Source organism: Coloeus monedula (genome assembly GCF_965178545.1).
Source record: "Coloeus monedula genome assembly, chromosome: 12".
Classification (NCBI taxonomy): Eukaryota; Metazoa; Chordata; class Aves; order Passeriformes; family Corvidae; genus Coloeus; species Coloeus monedula.
The window spans coordinates 3,000,708-3,024,541 of NC_138792.1; the positions used below are offsets into that span (position 1 = coordinate 3,000,708).

At 44.9% G+C, this 23,834-nt stretch overlaps 1 protein-coding gene across 2 annotated transcripts in view; it reads left to right on the plus strand.

The window, feature by feature from the left end:
- Positions 1-23,834, plus strand: part of AMOT (angiomotin) — a 60,247-nt gene that overhangs the window by 26,599 nt on the left and 9,814 nt on the right. For both annotated transcript variants that reach the window (XM_082289591.1, XM_082289592.1), the window contains exons 3-8: positions 156-1,074; positions 7,573-8,026; positions 9,424-9,568; positions 10,896-10,988; positions 13,523-13,668; positions 23,162-23,311. In XM_082289591.1, coding sequence (XP_082145717.1) covers positions 203-1,074; positions 7,573-8,026; positions 9,424-9,568; positions 10,896-10,988; positions 13,523-13,668; positions 23,162-23,311 — 1,860 coding nt within the window. In that variant the 5' untranslated portion in view covers positions 156-202. The remainder of the gene's footprint in view (positions 1-155; positions 1,075-7,572; positions 8,027-9,423; positions 9,569-10,895; positions 10,989-13,522; positions 13,669-23,161; positions 23,312-23,834) is intronic.

Consider the following 23,834-nt stretch of genomic DNA (forward strand, 5'->3'; position numbering starts at 1 on the left):
GCAAGTCCTTCTTAGGTCAAGGGCCTTGATGACCCCCATTGTTACGGGAACCTTTGGTAATCTAACCTGCTTTTTTTCTGTATTTCAAGCCATTGCTCTTGAATATCTCTTGCCCGATCCACTCAGGCGCTAATAACCGTGTCTCCTTTCCTTAGGTCAAGGGCAGCTTCTACATTCCACCCAAAAGGCACCACAGTTTGAGATGAGGAATTCAGAAGAGCAAGCAGCTACGACAGTTTTACAGCGCCTGCTGCAGGAGCAGCTCCGATACGGGAACCCAAATGACAACCGCAACCTTCTCGCCTTACACCAGCAAGCCACAGGGAATGCCCCCCCTTTCAGCAGCACTGGCAGCCCGGCCTCTCAGAACGAAGGGCTGAGCTCCCAGGACCACCAGCTCGTGACTCATGCTGCCCGCCAGGAGCCCCAGGGCCAGGAGATACAGGTGGACAACAGCATCATGGAGAAGCAGCTGTCGCCGCGGCTCCAGAACAGCGAGGACCTCCCGACCTACGAGGAGGCCAAGGTGCAGTCGCAGTATTTCCGGGGCCAGCCGCACGCCAGCGTCGGGGCGGCCTTCTACGTCACGGGCGTCACCAACCAGAAGATGAGGACTGAAGGGCGGCCCACGGTGCAGCGGGTGAGCCCGGGGAAGGTGCACCAGGACGAAGGACTGAAGGACCTCAAGCAAGGCCACGTGCGCTCCCTGAGCGAGAGGCTGATGCAGCTGTCCCTGGCCACCAGCGGGGTCAAGGCCCACGCGCCCGTCACGAGCGCGCCGCTCTCGCCGCTGTCCCCCCTCTCTCCCCAGCAGTCCAGTGACCCTTACAAAAATTCTGGCTCCAATGAGTTCTACAAGAACTCGGTGCAGCCCCCTTCCCAGGCCAGCATGAAAGGAATGGAGCAGCGGGGGCCTCCCCCAGAGTATCCTTACAAAAACGTGTCCACCCCGTCTATGAACTGCAAACCTCAGGACTCGGGGCATTTCTATAGTGACCATCGCATGAGCCAGCAGGGAAGATCTGATGGGCCTATGATGAGGTATCAGCATCCCCCTGAGTATGGGTCAGTCAGGTAAGCAAGACCTTAAAACAAACCCCGTCACAGCCACATAGGGAAAGACAATATAACAGTCCATCACCTTCACTTCTGAGGCAGGTGTTCCTTCAGCAAAGACCCCATCTTCATTATGTGAGATGACACATTGTGTTCAGCTGCAGACTGTCTGGAAGGACTCTTACCAAGGCCTGACTCTTTTTTACCAAAAAAAAAAAAAAAAAAAAAAAAAAAAAAAAATCCAAAACAAGCCAACTCGATTTTATGGTATGGGGAAGTTTAATGCTGAGGCTCCAGAGCCTCACAAAAGCTTTGCTACAAAAGCCAAAGTTATGGTGTGATTCATTGTAGAAACTTGCAGTTGCTTTTTGCAAGACTTAAGCTGTACTTTAATTACATCTGCCAGACAAAGATTTTTCTTAAAACTGCATCGCATAGGAAAGGAGAAAGTGAATGAAAGCAACAACAGTGCAGGTAGCAAAACCTCTGAGCTTCCTGTAGAGTTTTTAAAATTTTAATTTCAGTGGACTGAAGTGTGGGAAAGGAAAATGGTGTATGCTTTGTGCCCCATCCCAGATTTGCTTGTTCAGCTTTTGCTCATTTTTCTTGCATTATTTGAAATCTCAGCCTGTTCTGGTTCCCTCTAGATAAGGAGCTGGATTTGGCTTAAGCCAAACACTGATGTCCATGTGGGAAGATGAAGTTTTATTAAGGTGGGCTAAAACCCCAGCTTTACTTTACCTGTTCCCATACCATCTTGTCTCTGCCTGACACCAGGTGGGATCTGGTGTAATGATTTTGGCCTCATTTTGAAGCTAAAAGGGTAATTCAGAGGAGCTACAGGAGGATGTAAATGGAGAGGTCTCTGTGCATTTGTGTTTGCACATTTTGAGGGGAGCATGAAGAAACCAGTCAGTATTTGGGAGCAGAGACTGAGCTTTAGGGAGTTTGAATCTGCTCAGAACCTTCCTAGCCCTATGAGGAGCTATTTTCAGAGTTTGTCCACCATTGTTTGTGATCTGAAATGACTTCAGCAGCATACAAGCCTGATGAAAAGGCCCTTTGATCTGGCTAAATAAATAATAAAGAGGCCAGGAAAAGGGGAAGAAAGGGTTTAGGGGGGTAATGATTGTAGAAACTCGTTGCAAATGTTTTTGCAAATTCAAAGGCCTCAAACCTCTGTGCACACGGGACAGGGAAACTGCTCCTCGATGGTTCAGCTGCATCAGAAATACTCATAATATTATATGCAGTGAGATGTAGCCTGCTTGCTGTTTAAGGGAGAGGTATTTGAAAACACGCCAACAGTCAGCTCCTCTAGACAGGGTGATTTTTGTCTGTATTGGATGGATCCTGGCTGCTTTGAAAGAACATGGTGGGGGGAAGGAGGGGGAGGAGAAAGGTTCAGCTGGCAAGGTTTCCAGTAGGGGAAGCAACTGAAATTTGTCTTCAAAGCATTGGGAATCTAATGAGGTTACTTTTTAACCTAAATAGCTGCACAGAGGAGAGGTTTCCTTTGCAAGCAAATGCTGGAGTAGTAGAACAATTGCAAGACTAATCCATAAATTACAGAGCAGCGTAGCAAAGGAAGGGAGCGAGTCCTCTATTCCCCTCCCTCTCCCACACGCTTTAACAGAAACTGTCACTTAGACAAGAAACCTTCTATGTTGCTAAAGGTGCAGCTGGGTGATGGTGTGGGGATTTTAAAGGCAAACAGCTCCGGGGAGAGCCTTTGCCTCGCACCAGGAGTGTCCTCGAAGTCTCCAGTTTTCCTGCGCCGCAGCTCGGCGTTTATCGGGATTCATTTGGATTGGTAAATGTGTGCATTTTTTGAACTGTGCGTCAAGGAAACAAAGCCCCTTCTCTCTGCTCCCGAAGCCACACCCTTTTCTGCGGGTTTTTCCCCTCATTGTTCGGGGGAATTTGAGGGTGACCTAATGATGCGGTTAAATAAAACTCGTTGAGCAAGATAAACATTGGGGAATTCACAGCATTCTCATGCTTCACCCTCCCCAGTCTGGGAAAGGAATGGGCTGTGTGGTAAGTTTAAACCAGTCTGCAAACAGTTTGCCTCACCTGCTCCTGGGCGGTGTAAGTTTGGGAACAGTGTATGTTGGTCATGATGTTGGTTTAATGTAAATACCGGGCATGCCAGAGGCATCTCTGCTGTTATTTGGAAATTTTAAAGAAAAGGGCTGGCTTCTTGTGAAGCTCCAGGGTCCTGTTCCCTCCCGTATACCTCAACTGCACTTGAGCATTGGTGGTGAAAACAAACCTCCATTCTAAGAGCAGAGCACGGGTGCCTTGGATTCCGTGTCCTGGGGGCTGCAAGGTCTCCTGTGGCAGCACAGCGAGAGTGGGAGCAGTTTTGGATGCAGAGGAAGCCCCTGTCCCTGATACAGTTTTGGATGCAGAGGAAGCCCCTGTCTCTGATACAGTTTTGGGGGCAGAGGAAGCCCCTGTCTCTGATGCATTTTTGGGGGCAGAGGAAGCCCCGTCTCTGATACAGTTTTGGGGGCAGAGGAAGCCCCTGTCTGATGCATTTTTGGGGGCAGAGGAAGCCCCTGTCTGATGCAGTTTTGGGTACAGGGGAAGCTCCTTGTCTCTCTGATTCAAGCGCCATCCTCCATCTGGAGCCCAAGCGACTGAGCTCCTGCTGTGGTGATTAATCCCATTGACTTCACAGAAAGTTTTTGAGAGGGAGGTCTGCAGAATTTGTCCCATAATTAGTAAATCACTCTGTGCACTGCGTTCCCCTGAGCAGCATCAAAGTGGGGGCTAATCAGGTATGACTGGGCAGCAGAACAAAAATGCCTGGGTTTGATTTCGGCTGTGTAATGGAGTGGAGCCTGCTCCCTCCCGCAGTCAGCATTTCCTGGTTTGTGCAGGAGGGCTGGGGAAGAGAGGGGAACTGGAACTTCTTGAACACGAAACATGTAGGAGAAGCTGGGAAGGCATTAAAAAAAACCTTAACGAGCCAGAGACCTTTCCTGATCCCTTCATTCTTCTGTTCTCCCCACTGTGTTGCTCTGCCCACAGACCTTGTGTGTGACCCTCTGTCCTGGCAGCCTGAGCACCCCTGATGGCTGCAGAGCTGCCCTTACTCCCTGTCTCTGTCTTCCTGCCTGAAAAGCTGAGGTGACCCTTGTAGTTGCAGAGCCATAAATCCAGGTTTGTACTTGGCCTGTGTGGAGCGTTCCTCTGATCCATGCCAGGGCCTGTCAGGGGAGCAGAGATTCCTGCGTGGTGCACAGAGAAGTGGCCCTTAAAGTTATGCCTTCAAACCCAAACACTTGTGGGGATAATTGCTCTGAGGGGTTTTTTTTCTGCATTTGGTTTATTCAGGTCTCTGTGATGCTTAGGCAAATGGAAGGAGATTGTGTAATTTCGTTGTATATGTGTTTTGAGAGTCTACATTTTTTCTGAAGTGGTTGGTTCAGATAAAATTTTGATGACTATTGCGGGGTTACCTGAGGACTCATTCTCTCATGGAGGGAATTTTCTACTACCATTTTATTGGCAATACTGTTAGGTGACAGCAATAGTCATTTTTACTTTTACATTTTGCAGTGCAGCTTAAAAATCTTGAAAAATCCAAATTGTGTTTATTCATCTTTCTGACTCTCTCAGCCCAAAATTGCTTTACTGGAGAAATAAATTCTTCAATTATCTTGTTAATATAAAGAAATCCCAGAGCCAGGTATTTTGTACCCACAAAATGTATGTAAGTATTTTATATGACAAAATTTTAAGTAGTGGGGATGCCAAAAAGTTCTTTGAATGTGTATGTAAAAGTTTGCATGCAAGGTCTTAAAAAGTCTGGTGTCATTGTGAGGTTACTAGGACTTTTAAATATATATTTTTTAAAGGTAGGATGTAGTAACCGAGCTGTGCTGTCTCGTTCTGCTGGGAATATAAATGCATGTGTGACATTTTGGAAGCCCTCATGCTGTTGGTAATGCCACAGAACTAGAGTCTCCAAGCTCTCATGTTCTTGCTTGAGCCCACAGGATTGCTATAATTTGAAGATTATGAGAGGCTCTGGATGTGAGTGCCAAGAAGCTGGAATTCTTGGAAATGTATCCCATTTAGAAATACTCAGCCACGATTTCCTAGAGTTGTGCTTTACAATAGGTTTTTTAAAAAAGGATCATTACAAGGCATGGCAGTTCATCTGTCCCTTCAGAATTAGTGCTGCTGTTGTGCTTCTTTGGCCATCATTTTGTTCCTTTCATTAGTGCTCAGGATGGCAGGGTTCTGCCACTGGGTCTCTGTTGACAGAATAACAAGATGTTTTTAGTCAAATAGCTCAAATTGTTAATATTGACATCTAAATCATCCTCATTAGGCTTATAAGATTAACTCACTGAGACCAGTCTCTCTGAGTAACTGCTCCAGGTTGTTTTCAGACTGGCAGAGAGTATTTTGTAGGTTGAAAATTGGTTTTTTGCATCCATGAGGCAGACTGGCAACGTATTTCTTTTTGATCTAACTCTGTAGGTCATCACAGATGAAATGTCACAGTAAGGTTATTCCCTAATTGATCATAGCATCAAGGCAGAGCTGTGGTGATAGGTAAAGAATAAACTCAGGAAGATGAGTGGTTTGTGAGGATGCAAAGTTTTAACTCTGCACACAACTGGGTGAGCTAAGAAAGCAGCTGGAAACCACCTGAGACAAACCAGGTGACCTTGAGCATGGCCCATGATGGTTTTGCCTCATTCTTCATTAGGAGAACTGGCAAATAAAGTTAATGAAATCAGTGCAACAATAAGTAGAGCTGCCCCCCAGGGAGGGGAAGAACCAAGTTGCTGCAACTAAACTGAACATTCCTGAGGAAATTAATTGCACATCACTCTTCTGCATGACCCCTGAAATCCTCATGCTGCAAATGATCATTTCTGGGGAAATAGAGCTCCTGAAATGATGCTGCTGGCAGGGACCACAGTCACCTGAATGTGAGAAGGAGAGAAGCAGTAGCTAGAGCACCAACTCTTTGTTTTCTCTTAGTTAACAAAGGCTAGATTTGTTTCCCCATTAGAGAATTTGAGCAGGAGCTTGGAGGTTTCCATGCCCTTTCTCTGCTGGGAACAGGGCAATGAGACATGAGGGGCATGATGCTGAACAGTGAACCCTGTGCTGGGCTGAGAGCTGCTGAACTCTGCTGTGCTGCTGCCAGGTGTGAGTAATGCCCAGATGTGAGTGATGAGTATGAGGAGTGATTCCTTCTTTCTTGGAGAACAGGAAGGATGATACTGGGTGTTTGCACTTGGGCTGAGAAGCCTGTTGTGTAACCCTTTAGTTCCCAGGTCAGCTTCCTGCTCGCTGTTGGCAGTTCCTCTGAGGCTCCTGGTGTGGTGGGAATGCTGTGAGCTGCCCTGTCCATCCTCTGCAGGGCAGGAGTCCAGGGTTCCTCCTGGGAGCACAGGCAGCCAGGGGGGTATTCTGTAGCAGCTCTGGCCAGGTGGAACAACAGTGTGTGCTTTTCCAGCTGCAGGGTTGAACTGCATCCCAAAGGGTGGGAAATTTTGTCCGAGCAGCAGGAGTGTTTCAGGACATGCTGAACTGCCAGGCTGGGTCTGCTCTGAGCTGAGCTCTGTGCTCAAGAAGAGACTGGCTGCAGCGTGGAGAGGGGAGGGGACTTGAACTGTTAGAATAAAGAACATCCAGAGAAGTTAAAGGTTGAATGTTTTTGGAGGAGAAAGCAAATCCTGCCTCCTGAGGTCATCCAAGCATGATAAATCCACACAGTCTTCTAAGAGAGATTTCTTACTTGGCTAATGCAGCAGGAGTTGAGCTGGGGATCTCCAGAGCCTGGGAAATGTGAGAGGTTGTAGCTTGGAGTTAGTTCTGTGATGGACTCAGGCATGTTATAGATTGTTAGATGTGTCTTTGACAGCCTGCAGAAGTTAGGAGCAGTAAACACACCTACTGCAAAGGACAGGGCAGGTTGGAATGAAAATGCTGCTTCTGATTCTTAGGTTGGTTTTCAGATCCTGTAATTGTCTCATTGAACCAGGCTTCAGCTTGTTGGTTGATATTTCAGAAAGCTCAGATCAGTGGTGCTGGAATATTAGCATCAAGCTTAGCCAATGCTTTTAACTCTGTATCCTGGCTTGCAGAAGAAGATTCATTGTTTTCTCGATGACAGATGGCACATTTAAGGCCAGAACAAAAGAACCTGTTCCTAGCAGTCCTTAGTTGAGCAGTTTTATCCACAAAGCGTGGAGAAAAGTTATGAATGTAATTTTGGCCCGTAGTTGTTGATGCACTTTGTCTTAGTATTTCTATAAAATACAGTCTTAAGGGGAAACACATTTGTGCCCTTAGAATGTATTTTCTGCTAAAGATTTGATTTTGAAATGCTTTTTAAAAACAGGCTTATAAAATTGAAGAAAGCCTCACACGAGTCTTTTGCATGGGAAGACCTGTGCACAGGAGCTACACACCTTGACCCCAGGTTTGTGCACCTTCCTCTGCATGACTGTGATGGAGCCTCTGCTCTCTGTTTTCCAGGCAGAACCCAGATGTGCAGCTGCAGTTACAACAGAGACCACCTCACCACCACAGCCCAACTTCTTCCTTGACATCCCTGGGATCTTTGACTTTGCTCCAGTCTCCGCCACCCTCCAGGCTGTCCCCTTCCCAGCACCAGCAACCTCTGACTCCCAGCCAGGCAGATCCTGGCATTCTGCCACGGACCCAGCAGCCTTTCTTGTCCAACCCAGTCCATCAGGGAGATCTGTACCGACTATGCCAGCCCTTCCTAGGCCCGCAGCAGCAGCAAGGCGACTCCTACTCCGTGATGCCCCGGGCCCAGCAGATCCCTTCCCCCTATCAGCAGATGCAAGTAGATCCTTTTGCCATCGTTTCCAGGGCCCAGCAAATGGTGGAAATCCTGTCGGAGGAGAACCGGTCCCTACGACAGGAGCTGGATGGGTGCTATGAGAAAGTGGCCCGGCTGCAGAAGGTGGGTGGTTTTGGAATTCAGGCACTCTCCTATCTCTGGTCTAGTCCTTAATGGGATCATTTAATCTGCAACTGTTGGATGGTTTGCTGAAGGGATTGATTATGTACTTTAGAGTGTTTTATATGCAGATTGATTAGTCTGTGTCCTGTGCCTTTGGGCATCAGCTTAACTTTGGCAGAAGATGGAATCAAAGCCTTCAGTTTTCTGCCAGCAGTTCATTGTCCGTGCTCAAAAGCCCATCCTCCTCAGCTGCTGAAGAAGCTGACTGCTTGGCTTGCTTGGTTAGGTTAAAGCTTGCCCAGGATAGCAGCAGGTTTCATTTTCCCAAAAAGACTTTAGAGCTGCAGGAAGGGCCTGTTAGGGATGGCACAAGACCAGAGTCGCTCAAGGAGGCACAGGGGACATTGCTACAAAACTGGTTGGCAGCACAGTGTGCAAGGCAAGTAGTGCTGCTGTGGCTACACTGAAGACGTTTGTACTGCAGGACTGGGACTAACATTCCTTTTGTCCCTCTCTCAACACCACACAATTTCCATGAAAACTTAATGTCTTGATTTGGACCCAGCTATTTGCCACCTTTGGCTTTATGGAACAAGTAGAGCAAATGATGCTAAGACAACTAAAAGAAAATACCCCAGTGAGACCCATCATTAAGGTGCATGTGTGGAGGTATTTTAATGCTGCCTCACAGAAATAACTTCTTGATGACCAGTGGTTTAAAGCTGTGCAGCAGGTCAGCTTTGCTTTTGCCTTGCAGCTGTGGAAGGGCTGATGCTACTTGGCAATGTAGGACTTTGTGGGCCTTGCTGTGCCCTTTGCACTGAGCAGTGTTTGGGGCCAGAAAAATGTGTGGCTGTCTTAGAGTTCAGGTGACCAGTGTGGCTTTCCACACTCATTATTCTCTATGTTACCTCTTACCAGGGACATATATTCATTTTGTTGTATTTTTTGGGAAGGTTTCTGGCCAGGAAATACTTGAGAGAATTGTTTGACAGCTTCCTGATAATGACAGAAGGATACAAATGCACTTCCCTCCACCTCCCTGTTGATCACTTGCTGTAGACAGTGCTGATGGGGTTTGCTGTGGTGTGGATCCACACTTCCATAGCAAACTGTGCCCAGCAAGGAGAGTTAGGAGTCAATCTCCTGCTCTGGATGATCAGAGAAGCTTTACACTGAAGGCTAAAAGGAAGGATAAGCATATTTTATTGCAAAATTATTCAACCACTGATACTTTCTACAGAGGGATTCATCACAGACCTGAGACTTTTTTACTTAGTATGTAAGTGTAGGTTTCCCTCAATAAAGAACACTTGAGACAAAGTAATCTCCTGTCTGAGACTGAATGAAATTTGTTAGTGAAAAATAATAAGTGCTTGTTTTCACTTCCACTGCAGCTGGAAACTGAAATTCAGCAAGTTTCAGAGGCATACAAAAACCTGGAGAAATCATCCTCTAAGCGGGATGCCCTGGAAAAGGCCATGAGAAACAAACTGGAAGGAGAAATTCGTAGGCTTCATGATTTCAACAGGGATTTAAGAGGTAAATGAAGTAAAACTTCTGTTCTTCAATGCTGGGGATTTTTATTGTTATGCTTACTTGGCAGGACAGAGTTTTGCTGCAGAATTCAGTGTCTGACATGACTGGAATATGATGGGATACTCAGGTGCATTCAGTAGTCAGAGATTTTAAGCACTTGCTGGGAGAATGGAAAAGACAGGTTTAGGAGAGGGCTGTAGTCTTTCATTTCCAGCCTGTTTCTCATTGACATGAAACATGTGATAAGCCAAATACCATAAACCAGATGCAAGCCTGGAATTCTCTCATGTCTTATATCCTAGAGACAATTTGTACAATTTGTTCAGTTTACAGAAATGGAAAGAGGTTCTGCTGACTGCCTAATCCCACACCAGGCACGTTCACTTTATTTCCTGTCCAGTGACCCTTTTGCACTGACATACAAACTGCAGAGTGTCTGTTCTTCCTGAAGGTCTTGTCATTCCTTATCAATGTAGGCATCTGTTTTTTTGGATCTCCCTTCCTTTTCCAGAGTGAGATGTTATTAGTGTCTGGTTCTTGCTAAGAGGCTGAGGCAGCACCACGGCTGGCAGCAAAGTGGTGTTGAGTGGTATTTACCAGGGGTAAAAGTTTAAGCATTAGTTTGGAAGGTGGAAAACATCTGCAATTTGAGATTTTTGAAGGTGCACAAACAGTTGTTTAAACTGCAAGTTTAATTTTTTTAAGAAAGCCTTCTGATTGTCCTGCATGTTGTCAGCTCTCACTGTCTCATGTCTCTTACTAAGACTCCCAGAAATTGTTTTGCGTCCAGGAAGTAAAGCCATACATTTCCCAGTACTGTACACAAAGGCCTTCGTTAAATAATCTTATTCATAATAAAACACAGCATAAACGTTTCATTCTAATTTTCACAGCCTGATACAAACTTCTAGCAGCTTGCAGCAGCAGAGCTGTTAAGCTGTTTGTAGGGTTTTACAGTATTCCCTCAAGTCAGGTAATTGGACAACAGTGATTTAATCTTCTGTTAAGATTTAATGGAGAATTATAAGAGAATCTTTTAGTTGCATGGTGAGATTTATTTGTGTGGAAAAAATAAAGGTATAAATTGAAAAAATAAACTGTGTTATAAATGTTTAAAATAATTTCTTTGGAGCTTTAACCTCTTTTGTCTCATTGAGTGTTATTTCCTTAAGGACATAATTAGAAACATTTCAAAAGTGAGTGCCAACTTCTGATAGGCTGTAGAATTAGGAGATCCATTCCCCCAGCATCAGGAATGCCCTGAGCAGATGTAACTTAGTGATTGAAAGTTTTTAATTATTTAGTTTGCTTTTATTGAACATTTTTGCAGAACGCATGGAGACAGCCAACAAGCAGCTGGCAGAGAAGGAGTTTGAGGGATCTGAAGACAATCGGAAAACCATCTCTCAGCTCTTTGCACAAAGTAAGTTACACAGCCATTATGGGTCAGTGGAAAGCTCCAGTCACCCTGGGAAGGAGGACAGTGCAGCAGGTTAATTATCAGCAAAGAAATCAGGGCAGTGGCAGTCCAAAACTGGCAGTGGAGAAAGGAGGAGGGATTCAAGAGTTCCTTTTCTGTCAGTATATAAAGTTCATCTGATGGGATTTATTAGAGATTTTGGAGCAAAGGTAATTTGCAGTTAAACTGTAAAATTAGTGTTCACCCCATGATTTACATGACATTTTATCCACCTGTTTTATTCCTTGGAAGCTTTGAAATTAACCTTCCCAGGCTAACAGGAGTCCTGGCATGAGTTAAGGCCAGTGGGAGAGGAGCCTGGTAGGTCGCCTATCTCTTCCTCTTTAATTTGCCACTGCCCTATCCTGTTCAGCAAAAATAAAGGGGATGAACACTCCTGTAGTCTGCTGGACTGGGTGAGGGTCAGGAATGCTGTCCACAGCAGTGGATTTATCACAAGGCAAACCAAAATGACGGCTGTGAAATGCTGCTTTTCCTTTGTTCTGAAATGTCTTGAGGCCGACGGCGCCGGGCCAACTTTCCTCTCATCCCACAGTGTACTCCACCCTTCTGACAATGCTCACTTTTCTCCAATTGTTATATAAAAAGGTAGTGCAATAAAATTGCAAAACAGAGTTTTTCTGTGGTGCAACAGACACTGCAGCTACTCTGACAGATGCTGGTGTCCCTCTCTTGTGTCATCTTTAGCTTATTCCTTGTGCTTTGCATTGCAAGCAATGACTGTCAGGGAGTGAATTCCAAACTCCTGGTGGTAGTGGGAAGTCTAGGAGTTTAGTCTCTCCTTCTGTTGGGTGCTCACTGAGATTCACAGGTGTACCCAGAAAGGTGGGAAGGTCAGAGCTGTGGGGCCTCTCCTTTTGGATGGACATGGAAGCAACAGTGCTGCATTTCATAGGTCCCAGCATTTCTAGGGGTGCTGCAGGCACTTGTCAAGTGAAGCAGTTCTCATCTGGGGAAAAGTCTGCAACAAAACCTCCAAAAGCCTCTCTGCAAGCATTTCCAGATTAACAGACAGCCTGGTAGCACTGACTGATACCTGCTGGCATAATGCCACCCTGTCTCATTGCAGCTCAGTCTCTGCAGTACAGTTAATGTGCTCACACTGTCAGCAGCTCATTCCTGGGTGGAGGAGAAATGCTGAGAAAAGATGGGGAAAAAAATAAGCAGGTGATGACATTTATCCTTATGTCCTGGGCTGGCTCTGAGCTGCACTCAGGGTTTGCTCTGCAGAGCTCTGGGTGCTGTTGGTGGACAGGTTTGTTTTGCAACCTGTGTGTGGGCTGCGTTGATTCCCTGGCAGAAGGGAATCTTCAGCTACTCTGTGTTGCTAAAGCTTTGTTCCTGGCTTTTTGCTGGCAGAAGAAAGGGAGTAATTGTGGTCCTGTAAATATAGTTATGCACATGCTTGCACAAACGGGCCTGTGTACTCCATATGCAGTCTGCCCTAACACCCAGCACCTCGTTCCTGTTTTTCAAGCCTTCCACTCCTTGTCCTCATTCCTTTGTCGTGGGATATTGGTTTCTGGAATGCAGTTTCTCTGGTGTCATCAGTGCTGGGTGTAGATCACTCCAGGGAGTATTCTGTGGTTGTGTATCCAGCAAGTGGGTTAATGTTATCTTTGGAGCTGGTTGGCTTGAGCTGGGAATGGCAACATACACAGAGGACATCAGCTCTGTGTTGTGGCTTTGCCTTACACCCCTGTGTGATAATTTCTCCAGTCTCCAATTATTTTTATCCTATCTATTTTTTTTATGAAGGCAGTGCCCTGTTCCTGCAACTCAGCATTGCTGCTCCAACACCATCCAGCTCTTCCTGGAGAACAGCAGAAAAGGATGAATTGCTGTGTTTGGGGTGGCAGGTCTGCTCTGAGCAGTGACAGAACAGATGTATGTGCCTCACTTCTGCCCAGGGGGTCATTTTTACAGGCAGTAGAGGAAGACTGAGGAGTTCTCACTGCTGACTTTTTTCTGACTCCTCTGAAGATAATTGCTGGATGTTCCTCTGAGGAGGGACAGAACAGCCTTCCAGTTTGGGAGGTCAGTGTGGAGAAAAGGAGCACAAGTTTTTCAGGCACACAAGTCTGCCATCTCTCTCCCCAGCCTGAGATATTAAAATTACTCGGTTTGTTTTCCACTACTGAAAGCTCGCAGGTGAGGAGGTGCCAAGTTTCAGTAACCATCTGCATAGTCACAACAAATTATCTGAGTAACTGTACTGAGTGATGCATCTTCTATTCCTTCTCACTATCTTTGTGGCACATTGTTGCTTGAAGGTACCATACTTGTTTTTCAGGGTTACAGGTCCTTCTCTTCTTGAAAGCCATGTCTTTTTATTTTCCCCCTTAGCACTAGATTTGCATTCTCTCTCTTGTGAGAGTCCCAGTGCAGTCTTTCCTTCACCCTTGGGGTGAAAGACTCCTGAAAACTGGGCATAGACAAGTGCTGTGCATTGATAACTATCACTTTTTTATCCATAGACAAGGAAACACAGCGGGAAAAAGAGAAACTGGAAATAGAGCTGGCTGCTGCACGCTCCACCAACGAGGACCAGCGGAGACACATCGAGATCCGAGACCAGGCCTTGAACAACGCTCAGGCCAAGGTGGTGAAACTGGAGGAGGAGGTAAGGATGCTGGGAGAGAGGAATCAGGGTAGCTTGTGTTCCAGCAAAAGTGACTGTGAGAATGAATTTGTCTTGTGGAAGTTATAAGGAAATCTGCTTTCTTCAAAGCTGTTTCTATCGGCTTAGCTTTGTGTTGACTAGCTAAACAGATAAGCCACAAATCTGTATTTCCTTGGAAGTGCTTTTGTCTAAGCAGTCATATTTTGTTTTCTTTCTGTTTCAATTTGTAAAAGTGGGCTGGAAGTAAAATCTCAGGCCTGGAAACCTCCTGAACTTGGCAGAAATTCAGATCTGGAGGGACTTTCAAGTAATATCAGATGAATGCAGCTTGTCCTCTTGCCAGGTGTGGGGACAGTACAGATCATATGCAGTATGTGCCCAGCATTTGTAATAAGCTGGGCATGACCTTAGTCGTTTTCTCTCCCTTTCCTCCCAAGAGGGGATAATGCATTTGAGCTGCTTAGCTGGGCAGCTTTCACAGCAGTTTCTTTTGTAGCCTTGTCCCTGCCACTCATGGCTCTCACCTCTCTGCCCTTCTGCGTCACGGTGTCCGTCCTTTCCTCCCGCCTACTGCTCTCCTCTCAAAGGCCCCATTTCCCACTCCAGCCTCTGCTTCCTTTACTCCTACTCTTCCTCCGTGGAGAGTCTTGGGAGGAAATCTCCTGACCAAGCACGCTTCCTCACTGCAGATTTGTTCTCCAATCCTGCCATCTCCCTGGCTACCAGGACTCAGCCTCACCCTCAGCTGGGCACTGTGCCTATGTCCACCTGAATTTTGCTACCTTCAGAGACATTCCTCAAACCTTCCCTTTGTCTGCTTTCAGTTCTCTCTCCCTTCAGGATCCCATTGTACCAACAGAGGAGGAATGATCAAACAGAAAGTGAATACCCTCCTCTCCCAGCTACAGGTGTAGCTGCTTTCTGAGTTTTAGCCTACTCTTCTCTGAGCTCTGGATTTGCCTCAATAGCCCTTCCCCTGAACCTTCCTGGGTCTCTCCCTGGTGTCCTTAATTTTTGGCCTTCCTTTAATCTTCGTGGAAGCCTTGCCTCAAGCCCTCTAGATCTCCCCTGTATCTGCTCTGCTCATTCAGGATGTTGTTGTGGGTTTACCTGCTGTCATAACCTCTTTTAGCCTGGCATGGCTGACTTGCACTCACTCAGGGGACAGGGAGCATTAGGTTATAGGGTAATTTACATGTAATATGGCTCTCTTTGGCTCTCAGACTGTTCTGTCATTGATTCTGCAATGTATTGGAGCTCTTTGGCTTTCATTCAAATTTCAGCACCTTATTTAAAAGTCTGATGTGTCACTAACTCCAAGTACATGGGACATGCTTGTGGTTTCCTTGGAAATGCTTGGAGTCAATGTGGATGAGGTGCTACGATCAGCTGGGCCAGCACACACAGCACTTGGCTGGGTTGAACCTCTGTGTAGGCACTAATTTTGGCTCACTCACAGTAAAGTTGAAGCCTTGAGGGGTAATAATAATTGTATGTTTTATTTGCAAAAGACTGCTCTTGTTTTACTAGAATTGGGTTCGGTGCTGTGGCAAAGTATTTCTGCCTATGTAGAATAGTGAAATAGGTAAGTAATGCTGGGCTAAACTGCATGAAAGCTTAAAAAACACACATAGACTGATACAGAGTGAAATGATCTGCAAGAGGGCCTGTGGTCACATGCATCCAACCTTTGCTTGAATCCCAGGGTGTGCAGGAAGTGCCACCCTTCCTGCTGTAGATAAATATGGAAGCGTCTCAGTGAGGAAGCAGGAATTAACTCTGCTTTTTCCTAGAGGTGAGAGGGAATAAGGGGAAACAAATGGTAAAGAGTCACTTCTGTGGGTTTCTCAAATCACTTTTTAATGAAATACTTAGGATTATAATGCATTTGTTGCCTCATTAGTGTTGAATTGTGGAAAGTTCTCAAATCCCCAGGCTGTTTGGTAACTCTGAAAGGCGGCCAAGGAGCTGCTCAAAGCTCAGGGTGCTTTTAGAAGGGGCTGAGAACACCATTCTGAGTTAGTGGCATTCACTGGCCAAGATATATGAACAATTTGTGGATCATTTCTTTATTCCTGCCGGGTTAATCTGAGTGACTAGTCCCTGTAAGTGTTGGGAATTTCCAAACTGGTCCTGCAGAAGAGGGTGGAGTTTCTTAGACTCAGGTTTGGCAGCCTCTCTTGCTCAGGACCTGAGGGGGGGGAATGTTGTTGCCTCCTGTAATGTAAGTTTTCAGCTTTTTCTCTTCCCCCCCCTCCATTTTGGCTTCCTATTAAGCAGAGTAACCCTGCCTCATATGCACCAGATCCTTTATAAAAAGAATATTTCCATTCTAGGGAGAGCCATATATCACTGTAACAGAATTTAAATGTTGCATTGGAATTGGAACTTTAGATTCTTTCCAAAACCCTTTGCTTGAATTGCCAGTTTGGACAAAACCACCCATCTGTATAATGTAGACACTTGTCTACACCTGTGTAGCTTTGAGGGTTTTTATATATACTGGATTTTAGCATCCAAGAGAGTGAAAGGAGAGATGAAGGGATGTTAAATGTGATGGAGAAAGGAATGATCTTGGAGATATTGAGGCATAGTGTGAAGCAGTTGGAAGCAAAAGTAGACATTCACAGAATGCTTCCCCTGTTAGCAGGGGTGAAATGGCTCTTCAAATTTAGAACAAGCTGCCATTACAGTTTTTAATAGTGTGGGGTTTATTTCTGCAAAGTGCAAAATAGGGTGAGTGATCATAAATATTTAAAGCAAACTTAAATATGTCTACGAAGAGAATTGCTAAGTATGTATATGTTTTATATATAATATTTAAACTTTACTACTTCTCTACTCTCCATAAAGATACACGGTTATTAACCCCTATTTTCACTTCTCTATTTTTGTTCTTCCCTTTAGTAAATGTTCCACAGTTTTGCATAAATCAGCAGCTTACTCAAATTGTTTCTAGGGGAGTATTGGTCTGTGGTTTCTAAAATCAAAACTTCAGATTATTTTCATTACATGTAATACATTTGACATAAATTGAACGTATTTGAGGTAAAATGCATGTTGGCTTAAAAATGTATATCACAGTCAGAAGCAGTTAGTGACAATAATATTTGGAGCTAAAGCAATGAAAACCTCTCATTTTGGAGCATGGATTGCTGTGAGAGTCTCCAGTGGGATGGCAGCAGGGTTGTGGCTGGTTACCCATGATTTCACCACATCTGCTCACATACACCTTGAGAGCCTGCAGCAGATGGAGCAGTTAAACTGGGCTTTGCTCTGGGCCAGGGCCAGAGCTGCTGGGCTTGCAGAAAGGACCATCCTGGCCCACCTGACCCTGAGTAAATGCTGACTGACTGCCAGTCCTTACCAGACTTGGAATGTTGCAGGTGGGAGTTTGATGCCAAATACTTGAACCACAACTGCTGAATGCAGAGGCTACAAGTGCTACTGGTTTTACTTTTTTTTTTTTTTTTTTGGTCAAATTTGGTCATTTCTGCTTACCCTACTTAATTCATACCATGGAAGACCACACTGCAACTTAAGAAAAGTTTGTGGTATTTTTATAATAGTGTGACTTGTACTCCTTTGCTCCACTGCTTTACAAACCACTTTTTTACTGAGTACCTCAAGGAGACAGCTTTGAAGAATAGTGACAACCACCAGGAAGATAAAAATACCTGCTCTTTGTCATCCTCACACACACACCTTGCAGTGGGAAGAGGAGACAGAGCACCTCTGTAACGGGTGGAAATTGGGAGCTGAGGGAGGGCACAAGTTTGAATGAAATACCTTTTCTAAAAATGCTTGTGTTTAGAAGTTCTAAGATCCTTCAGCCATCAGAATTCCACATGGAGCAGCTTTCAGCTGAGATACTGTGTTCATTTCCCACTGTGCTGTTGTGGAGAGAAAAAATGCTCTATTTCTGATAACACTGAAGGTTCTGTCCAGTGGGAAGTGAGAAAATGCATTTCCCAATGACATCTGTTGTACTTTTTATGCTGTGCCTGAGATACTTTCAGAACAGAGACCCAAACGAGAGCTGTCTGCTTGATGCCTGGTCTGGTTTTTTCCAGTCGCTTCCCTGGGTCTGTAAAAAGATACTCCTGGTCTCCACAGCTTTGTTTCACATAGACTCTGAGAACTACATAATACTCCTTTCAGGAAAGAGTTGCTTCTAAAGGGGACACTTTTTGGATGCCTTGTCACTCCTGGATGGATTGGGTGCAGAGGAGAGAAACCTTCCTGTTTTCCCTGTAACTGGTTCCCTCTAATGAGCTGCATTCTTGTGACAGAACTGCCTTTTTATTGCCATGTCACTGTCTCACATATTCTGCCTGTTAGTGATTTTCCAGAGGTGGCCTGCAGAGTTAGAACTTTATTTTAACACAAACAAACGGGGCGACGACATTGTGACATTCCCATGCCACAAGCACTGTTCCCTAGCAAGGGGATAGTGTTACCAAATTGTTTCAACAGGAATTCTTGCTGAGGCCACTGGCGCCTTGTTGGGCCCGAATTCAAACAAACTGAGGGTTCAAAGGCATCCTAGAGGAATATATTCCAACTGCAAGAGGGTGAGGTGATTTAAACGTGCTTGCTGTCTCTTTTTTTCTTTTTTTTTTTACTACATTTCTGCCATAGCAGGCAAATTCTTGTGGGGAAACACATTTTCAGCTGCATCTGAGTGGATTCAGCTTTAGGATAAACCCAGAATGTTATGAAAACACCCTGAATATATTAAACAAAGGACTTTGAAGACATCAGAAATAGTGGGTGGGAGACAAGCAGATGCTGACGAGTGTTACCAATTTGCTGAAATAGGAGCTGTCCAAGATGAAGAGGGTAATGGCTGGGTTTGACAAAATGCCTGGGAGCGTTCTGAATCATTGCAGGAAGTCTTCTCTTCTTCCCCAGGAAAAAAAAAAAAATCTTTGCTGAGTAACGCATCTGGAAGCAATGAATCTCTTTCCAGAGAGAAGATCCTTCCCCCTCACCTGCTGTGTCCAGGGCTGTGTTTGTCCTGCACAGGCAGCTCCAGTTGGAGGATGTTACAGCCTCCCTTGTGCCTGGTGACCTGACTGAAAATTCCTCTTTCCTGTGTGCCCCTGCTCCCTTTCCATGAGGCCTCTGTGCCCTCCTCAGAGCCTTCCTTCTGCAAGGACCTGGGATCCCTGAAAGGCATTGCATGGTTTGTCCAAGCCTAAGTGAATGGAGGAGCAGGATTTGTTTGGCTTTTAGGATGTTAATCTCCTTTCTGCTGGACACTTGTAGTAATAATCAAATACCCCTGTTTCTGAGAGGAAAACTTTGTCTTTAGCCATTGATTTTAGACCATGCAAGGGCATGCCAAGGGAGGGGAGAAATTAAATGAAGATGGAAATACCTGATCAAGCAGCCAGGGAATCTTTCAGGGGTATTCCCTGCATTGCTTTGTTCTTTGTGCACTGAATTTCTGCAGAGCCCAGGCCAGTCCTGGTCATCTTTATTTGTCTTGTCCTCAGTCCTGTTGCAGAATTTACGTAAACTTTGTAGTGAATGGCAACTGGAGAGTGACTGCTCCTGTTTACATTGGTTTAGTTAGAAAATTTTGTTGATAAAATTACAGCCTGACCTCTGATGCTTGGTTAGGACATTTTCCAAAGCAGTCAGGGATTGACCTGGAGACGATAAGGACATTATTAAAATTGTGCTGTAGGAAATGCTGGGAATGGATACAGTCATCCTGCAGTGCTGTGCTGTGCTTCCAGACATGCACTGAGGTTATGTGAGACCTTACATCGTAAATAGGTGTTATAATAAAGATATTCTCATTAGCAAAATGCTCTGCATTTTCAGAGCACCCTTGGAGGCAAAGCAGTTACGATACATGATGTGAACATGAGCTTGCTTCTTAGTTAAATGCTGTACCATCAAAAGGAAAATTACTATCTTGTCATATTTACTTAAAATTACATACCGAAGGGTGTGACTGCATCCTTGTAAAGCTTCAGGAATGAGCTCTTATCTAGAGCACGTGTTCACTGCAAGGCCTGATGCAAAAGAGAGAATTCCTGCATCCTTTGATGCCATCTCTGCCCTGGTAGATGTTCCTGTGGCCCTTGGCACTGCACAGCCAGTTTTGATTCTTTGCTGGGCAAAAGAGGGTGGGAATCCATGGCAAATGACCAAGAACAAGCCTCAGCACGCTGGCTTTTTTTACCTTCTTCCCATCTTAGTTATGTCTTCAGCACCCTGGCAATACTCAGGAAATTGTTTCCAATTCCTGTCTTAGGAAAACAAGATCATACTCCCGATTTCTGGTAATGAAATCCCTCTGTGCTTGGAAGAATCATTCCTGATCCTCTTTACATTGAGAGTTCAGATCAAGTCAGAGACATGAAAACCAAAAATTTATACATTGAGATTTCCCTTCCACCACTTGTGAAGAATAACAGAAAAGTAAATTTTTCTCACAAATACTTGCGGTAGCAGAGTGGCAGAGCTGGAAATGAATGAGAGTGCCAAAACATGCAGTGACTTAACTGAAGGCAGCAAGTACATGAAATGAAACTATCTTATAGATAAAGGATAGTTCTGACAAAGGACATTAGGAAAGTTGAGTTGTCTGGAGCACATCCCTGCCTTTAAAGCTTACTGAACACGTGGGTTCCAAAAACCTGAACATTATTTGAGGAATTCGTGAACTAATTCTGCTTTTAAGCTGTTGAAAAGAATACACACACCAGCCCGAAATCTTCCAATATTCCTAATTCTCCCTGATGCTGGAAGATGAAGTGCATCTTGTAAAGGGAGAAAAAAATGTTGTCTTTCTGCAAAGCCACTGAACAAGCTGTGCCTGTACGTTGGGTCTGGTGCCTGAGTCAGGCGTGTGCAGGCAGTGCTGGGAAGTTGGGCAACAGCTTGTGTTGCAACTTTTCACCTGCAGGTTTGGCTGATGGGAGCACGTTCAAAGTGAATGTTTCAGTGGAATTTCTGTGTCCTAATTCTGCTTTTTGGCTGGGCTCTTGGTATTCTTTGAATGTGGGCCAGAACGTTAATCCACACATATGCATACTCAGGTTTGTTAATTGTGGAACTGTAAAATGTTGTCGGTGGCTGCTTTTGCAGGATTTTGCCTGTGTGTTAAAAAACTTCTTAGAAGTTTAAATGCTTCATAGTAGGTAATAAGAGACCAAATGTCCATCACCTCATCCTTAATTTCTTTTATAAAGAAGAGAGAGGGAGGAGAGCTGGTTTTGAAGAGATTATTTTTCAGCTCGATGCATGATATTTCACTGCTAGTGAGCTTATCAGGTTGTTCCTCACTCTTGTCCAGGTCAAAACCCAAGATACTGAGTCTCTCCATGTCTGGGTTCTGCTGCTGAGCCTATAGGTTATCCCTTTTGGCTCCTTTGAGCTGTTGTTAATCTAAGTTTAAAACTGCTGCATTAATCCATACTTCAGTGGAGTCTGAGAAACCTTAAATTGGTGTTACCAAGCACAATGGTATGGAATAAAAAGATTTATTAAGTATAACATCTTTATTAATTTTCTGCAGAGCAGCAGTGGATATTAAACTATATTAAAATGTTCTCATCCCTCCCATTCCAAACAAGCTTGAAATCTTGAGCAATCAAAGAATAAAAATACCTTTCTACTGTACATGCACTGGTGGGAAGTCCTTTGGCTGGATTGCTCACTGTTTATTGTAACTTTTATTATAAAATTCTTGTTTGGGGAAAATCTTCTAAGGCAGCAATGTTCACGCTGTGAGATTAGATGCCTGCTGACTTTATGGAGAGAAGAAAAGGATACTATGTCTGGGATTAATAGCGTTTGGAGATTTTTCTCTCCCTGCTCTTTGCATTGCCTGAAGGAACAGGAGTGAGAAAAAGGAAAATTTTTTAAGAAACACATGATAAGACCTTTTTGGAACAAAGGTGCGATGTGAGAACAGCTCATGTTCAGATCAAAGTATCCTGTGTCTGCTGAAACGGAGAGCAGATTCCTAGGGAACACTGTCAGAATGGGGCCAACGAGCAGTGATACTTTCCCAGAATACTTTCCGCTTCCAAGAAGGACTTCCTGAGCCAAAAGTGGTGTCTTTTGTCTTTAATTTCCCTCAGTGGACTTTTCTTCCATGAAGCTGTAGAACAGCTCTTTGAACTCACATAAGGGAGTCTGTGTTTTGCATTGTGGTGCTTCTCTAGAACTTTGGCTCTGACTGTTGGGAAAAGTTGCCTTCTTCCTGCTATTTTTGTATTTCAGGGTTTATGACAATCAGAGCTACAAAAGCAGTGCCCCAGATTTGCTGCACAGGGCCAGCTAATTGCAATTGTTATTCTTTTCCTTAACAGAAAATAATGCACACAGGTATGCAGTATTCCCTATATTTGAGTAGAGCTGGGCTCTGGGTATGTTTTATTATTTTTTAAAATTTTCATCCGTATTTAAGTTTTGGTTTTTTCTGCCTAAACTGTGGATTAACCTTGCTAAGACAATTACTGGGAGGCTCAGTGTGGCAGTTTTTGTTGCTTCTTGTGAGGCAGGGTGGCAGCTTGGTTTGCAGGATGAACGATGGAGGAGGATGGAAGGGCAGTGGCAGGAACAAAGCAGGACCTGTCAGGCCAAGAAGAGTGTCCAGACTGGTGGGATAAACCTGGCATGGGGAGAGCCTGGGCCATGGCTGGTGTGTGCTTTGATCCTATTATATTTTTGTGATGGGATTGCAATAGGATCCTACAAATTTTGATTCCGTTTCTGCTTAATCTTGTAAAAATGCTGCCAGCAATTTTCAATATTGCACTGAGAGTGTTGCCAGCTTGTGGACCAGCTCTAAACACTGCTGCAGTTACCTTGGAAACGTGTGTCAAGTTACTCAAACACTATTTCAGTCCCTAGTGCCCTTTCTAGTCCATTGCTGCTCTCAGACATTTGCAACAGATAATTTCCTCTGTTTCCCCATCGTTACCATGGGGTCACTGAGGACAAAAAGGGCAAATACACCCAGCAGGAAAGCAGAGATGGGACAGAGCTGTAACATCCTGAGTGTCCAGTCCAGAGCAGGAGGCCAGGGCCCACTGACAGCAGTCATGAATCATGGAATAGTTTGAGTTGGAAGGGACTTTAAAGATCATCCAGTTCCAGCTCTCTGCCATCGGGACACCTTCCTGTATCCCAGGTTGCTCTGAGCCCCATCCAGCCTGGCCTGGGACACTTCCAGGAATCCAGGGGCAGCCACAGCTTCTCTGGGCACCCTGTGCCAGGGCCTCATGGCCCTCACAGGGGAGAATTCCTCCCAATATCCCCTCTAAGCCTGACTTCTTGTCAGTGGGAAGCCATTCCTCCTTGTCCTGTCACTCCAAGCCCTTGCAAATAGTCTCTCTCCATCTTTCTTGTGGGCTCCCTTCAGGTTCTGGAAGTCACCTGGACATCTTCTTCCTGGCTGGTGGCAAAGCCTGAAGTTCACTCGCTCATTCTCGTTATTTATGTTGCCTTTTCTTCCTTTGTTCAGCTGAAGAAGAAGCAGGTCTATGTTGAGAAGGTGGAGAAGATGCAGCAGGCCTTGGTTCAGCTGCAGGCAGCGTGTGAGAAGAGGGAGCAGCTGGAGCACAGGCTGCGCACCCGGCTGGAGAGGGAGCTGGAATCTCTCCGCATGCAGCAGGTACCCCCTGCCCCTGGGATCCCTGTAGGATTGCACCCTGCACCACACAGAAGAGAAAGGCACTGGGGTTTTTCATCTTGTGTTGTTAAAAAACTTCTTTTTCACTAGTTAGAGTCATGGATTTGCTGGCCATTGTATTGCTTTTACGTGATTTGATTCTGTTTCAACCAGAGGATTTAGGCAAGGAGCAATAGGGGATCTATCCAGTGACAAGGTGTAGAAATAGCCTCATAGCTACATGCTGGTTTATCTTTAAATAATATGGTTATATTATCTGAAATTATTTTAAAATCGTGTTCACCATTTGGGATTTTATATAAAATTCATTAACAACTGTCCTGAAAAGAGGGCCTTCAAAAACCTTTTGCATTTAAAAAAAGCACACAAGACTAAACCATCAAAGCCAATTCCATAAATGCAGTTGATGGAAATGTATGGGAGTTTCACATAGACTATATTGCAATTACATTATGAGTCTTTTTCAGCGAAAAGAATGAATGAGAAGTAGATTATGCAGGTGTGT